Source organism: Antedon mediterranea, chromosome 4 (assembly GCF_964355755.1).
Source record: "Antedon mediterranea chromosome 4, ecAntMedi1.1, whole genome shotgun sequence".
Classification (NCBI taxonomy): domain Eukaryota; kingdom Metazoa; phylum Echinodermata; class Crinoidea; order Comatulida; family Antedonidae; genus Antedon; species Antedon mediterranea.
In genome coordinates, this window is record NC_092673.1 from 20,572,022 (window position 1) to 20,576,996 (window position 4,975).

Consider the following 4,975-nt stretch of genomic DNA (forward strand, 5'->3'; position numbering starts at 1 on the left):
TAGGCTATGAGTGTTATCTATTATATTTTGTAATAAATTATGCCTATGTAAATACGAGAACAGGATTGACCGAAATGACACCACGTGCATAGCCCTTCTAACGACGTTATATAATTTCCACGAGAATTGTATTTTTCTCTCTTGAAAAACACAATTATCTCGTAGAATATCAAATGTTATACAATACCGGCCTTTAAGCAGCCAATATCTATATGATAATGCACAATACATAAATATGATGATATGCTAAAAAATAAAGAATGTATGTACAGTATAGTACGGGCAATTTCCACAAAAGAGAGAAGAAAGCTGAACAACCATGTTTCCAAATCTGGAAATCACTCCACCGACTGTGATGCTTTATATAAAATATAAATTAGGTAATGATACGTTTTTGTATTCCTTGTGAAAGATCCCTAAAGAATCCAAACAACAACACTTAATGTTATAAAAATAATAAATTTATTTGCAAATTAGACTTTTCCTGATAATAATACATTTTCATGATTAATTTATAGAAAACTAAAGTATAAAATATACATTGTGAAATTGGATAAACATTATTATTAAAATATAAAAGTTATTAAAATATTGTAAATTTCTGAAAGAAAGGGAATTATAAAGTATTGATCGTGTTTGCCAACATGTCAACGATATCATTAATAACAGGTCGGCGGTCTGGATCAACGTGAGTGCATTTCTTTCCGATTTCATATAGAGGTCTCATTCGTAGACGAGAACCCATGTCCAGCAACATGACACCAAGGCTGTGAATGTCCGATTTAAATGTCGGTGGTGAATTTTGAAAATGAAGCTCTGGCGCATATTCTCTGTGAGCTGCTATCATCGATTTTCTCACGCTCTCATGAGTTTCATTCAGCTTAAAGAAGTCGAATGGGGCTTTAACGTGACATACCGAACCAAAGTCAGTGATTTTGGCTGACCACCTCTCCCCATTATGATAGAGAAGAATGTTCCTTGTCGCGATATCGTTGTGAATTAGTCCATGTTCCTGCATTATCTGAACTCCCTCTGCTATGTCCAGTGCAATATTTAGACTTTCTGAGAGAGTAAGTGGTGGATCTTTGAAGGTGATGGCTTTAAATAGAGTCACAGACTTGAAACGCTCCGGGTGACCAACATATTCGATGACGATTCTCTTTTTTGATTCGAATGAAGATTTCTCGCAAATGCCATAAACAAATGGAAATAATTTGCTTTTTCTTGATAACAACATTAGTACACGGGCTTCGAGTGTAACTGACAACTCATCCAGAAAATGCTCTGATTTGTCACTTGAGATAAAGCAGGATTTGACAGCAACAAGGGGGCCATCTGAATAATCCAGTCGATTTAGCAATACTTCACCGTAGGCACCTTTCCCAAGTGTCACCTGAAAGATAAATTCAAAACGATTATTTAGGATTCATTTTTAAATCACCTATCACAAAATGTGCATAACATTAATATGTAAATTTAAGGAACTCACCTGTTTATTTAAAAGAAACACCGGGTATAAATCTGTCATTGATATCATTTGAAAATCCGTTGGTAATATTGCGTCCAACATCATAAGATGATCAGGTATGGTTGAATTGTCTGGTGGTCCGATAGGTGCTAATACTCTACTGTGTTGGCCAAGATCGTGGTACGAGGTAGAAAGGCACAAGATGTTCTGCCATTCGCCGCTGATTGGAGCTCCTAAAGAATTCATGTCGTCATCAAAATCATCCGTGTCAATAAAGACCAATTCTGCTGGATTGTTTTCTGGTAGGATGATGGATTCATCAGCTTGACATACAATCGGTATAGATATGTCATTCCGAAGGCTGGTGATGTTACTCCTGACAGAACTTGCAAATGATTGTCTTAACGCTAGTGTTGTGCTGCGCTCTTCACTGAAGTGTACATGCATTGTGGCGGATTGGTGATCCATGTTGAAAAAGACAAAATACATCAAGCCACAAATTGATTTGTAAAGATGGTATAACAGCCAGCATGTGTCATGTGTTACCTTTCTCGTTTCCTTCACAATTCTGTTTTCAGCATCATAGCTACAAGCAAGTAGCATCCACGTTCTTGCAATCATCACAAAGATAAACCTAGCTTGTTCATTTTCAACAATGATATCCAGTGAAGACCGCCGTGTGTAATTAAACGAAAAGGTCACAAAGAGCTTTTTGTCGTAGCAGATTTCCAATCTGTATGATGAACGAACGATGTCGGGTTTGGATGGCAGCACCAGTCGATGACATACTTCATGGCATGTGTCCAGTGGAGGATGACGTAGTAAATAGAGGGTCTATGGATAGAAAATTTATATTAAGTATTAGACGCAATGATTATAGACAGAATAAATTGGATTTTACATAAGATAATAATAGTAAACATGGTTATGAAAATTACACTTACTTGTTGGTAATTTGCACCTAATATTGATGATGACAACAATCTGGCTTTTACTGAATCGTGCACATTCCTTAATGGCGTCGGCTTTACATGTAAATGCTGTAATAAAGATATTAAAACGCTGTTAATAATTCAAGTCTGCATTAAAAATACACTCTATAATTTGATCAATTGCACAATTCAAAATACGCACCTTCTTGCTTGACTTGGTCTCCAAACTGAAGCAACCGTGCCATAAGTGGAAAGACTCGGTAGTTAAGAAAGGTTCATGATTTACACTGTGCCATTCTGCAATGCTGCAGTAAGACAAGCTGATTATCTGGCTTATGTTAACAACATGAATTGATCGGGTTTTCAACACAGCTCTTGTGTGGATTGAACCATTCACATACTTATGTACAGGATCGGCAAACTGTCCCTTAACAACACTGGGTTGTATCAGTGCTGGAACAAAGTTGATTTTGTCCAGTGAGAAACACTTCCGAATGATGTTTAGTGCAAGAATATGATCTGGTTCTGAAATGGTGATGTTGACACCAGTTGCATGAAAGACGTTGTCCACAATACAGCTGTTGTCCAATATGATCAATGATCTGGCGTATTGCGCGATTGCGATGTCAAGCGTTGTGTCTGGACAGTAACCAATGGAGTCGTGTTGAAGTAGATTCACACCAATGCCGTATATTATCTTTAACAATATAACACGAATGTGTGATGGTATCTTGACCCACACCTGATAGCCTGTCGTGGTCACATCGTCATCAGTATGAGGTTTTTGGAAACAAAAACAGCATCGAAAATACTTGTTGAAAAATGTAGTAAAACGAGTACCTCTGTTGAAGAAATACCTTCCAGTTAGGTAAAGTGTATATACCTTAATAACAGGTTTAAGTTGAATCATTATCTTTCTTTGCTATCAGTGCAATAATAATAATAAATTGTATTTCGATATATTTACCGTTTTTTACCACTCCTTTTTAATATGTTTTTAATTCGTCCTGGCATAATCTAAATAGTAAAATAAAAATATATTGTTTATTGAGATAATATGCCTACATGCCCAACATTGGCGTATTAATTGAAAACAATTTGAAAGTTACAAATTATCAAAATATTTTTTGATAATAGGTTTAAAGATATAATTAATTTCTCACCAAAAATTACATGTGAACTTGAATTGAATAAATTTCTGTAATAAAAATACAAGATATGAATTCACAATTAACAATACTGTACACGCAGATTTATATATTGTATTTCGTATCCGGACGAGCCTTAAGTTTGAGAAGCTAAACTGACTAATGGTTCTGTCTGAGGGTAGTATAGGTTGTTCTGGAGGAGTTGTCGTGAAAGTGGGTGCGGTATTTTTGTTATAAGGATATTACGCTAAAGGGTGTAGAACTACACACACAGAGGGGCACAGTGATGGGAGTATTATTGACTAGGCCTAGGCCTAGGCCTAGGCCCAAAAACAATCCTTATTTTATTTCATATAAACCATTAATTTCTTTAAATGTGTATACATGTGTACAATATTTGCTTATCCTATAACACTGAACCTTTAATCATTCTGTTAATCACATATTTTAAACGATTTTTCAATTGCCAAAAAGGCGATAAAAAACGTAAAATTATAGAGGATTTTGTTAGCGATACTTACCTTTTGAAGTTCGTGTAGTGAATGAGTTCATCTCCATGGCCGTCGCTACAACAATGTTGCCATGCGCAGCGTAGCGAATGGAATACGCACTCCGTACGCGCGCATTTGTACTACTACATCTCTCCTCCCTCGTTTGAACCAACCCCGTAAGAGAATCTTGTTTTAAATTCATATGAGAAAAACCTACTCAAATTGTGTTCATCGTATACCAACCGCTGCACAGTTCCTGTCGGTTGTATTGCGGTCATCTTACTCTAAATATAGAAGTTTAGACATAGTCCATCAAATTCTTTATATTTGGTATTTAAGGTTTTCTCACATGTCTTCATTCTCTGAACACACGAGCGTCTGAGACTTTAAAATATTCGAAATGGAACCGTACGCATACGGTACACAGTATCTCAATCCCAAAATATCAGAAGAAACGTAGGCCTATACCTGCGTATTTTGCTATAGTAACTATTATACAGCCGGCTGTATAATAACAATAATGAATGTGGAATGGTACAAAAAATGTAATTCGACGAATAATGAAAGGTTGAATTTCATGTCATAATTTGTGTCATTCCAGTCATAAACATTAATTATGTGTATAATGGTGTACACAGGACCTCCAGTTTTAAGTCCTTGGAATATTTTTTCTACCACGAACAATGGTAGAAGATTGACTTTAATCTGTGCTGATTGTACAGTTATGGTTTGCGGCGCCCCTGTTTGTTGTGTAGGTTGTGGCCTCGACGATTAGGAGTTTCAAACTTTTGTGAAAGCACCCTCTATAGCTTGGGTTTAATTTGTATAGCGCCCTCATTTGTTTGGAAATGCTTTCTCCCGAAATTTTATTCTCCAAATTGGGAAAACTGTTTTCTCAATAAATTAAAAGACGCAAATGAGAAATATATCGTTTTT

General features: G+C 36.0%; 1 protein-coding gene across 1 annotated transcript; it reads right to left on the reverse strand.

The window, feature by feature from the left end:
* Positions 1-616: 616 nt before the first annotated feature.
* On the reverse strand, positions 617-3,310 carry LOC140047687 (uncharacterized). Its single transcript, XM_072092725.1, has 4 exons — positions 2,603-3,310; positions 2,413-2,508; positions 1,490-2,302; positions 617-1,393 (listed from the first exon to the last, which is right to left on the reverse strand). Exons 1-4 carry the CDS (start codon positions 3,308-3,310, stop codon positions 617-619), a joined length of 2,394 nt encoding a protein of 797 aa, XP_071948826.1.
* Positions 3,311-4,975: the final 1,665 nt, after the last annotated feature.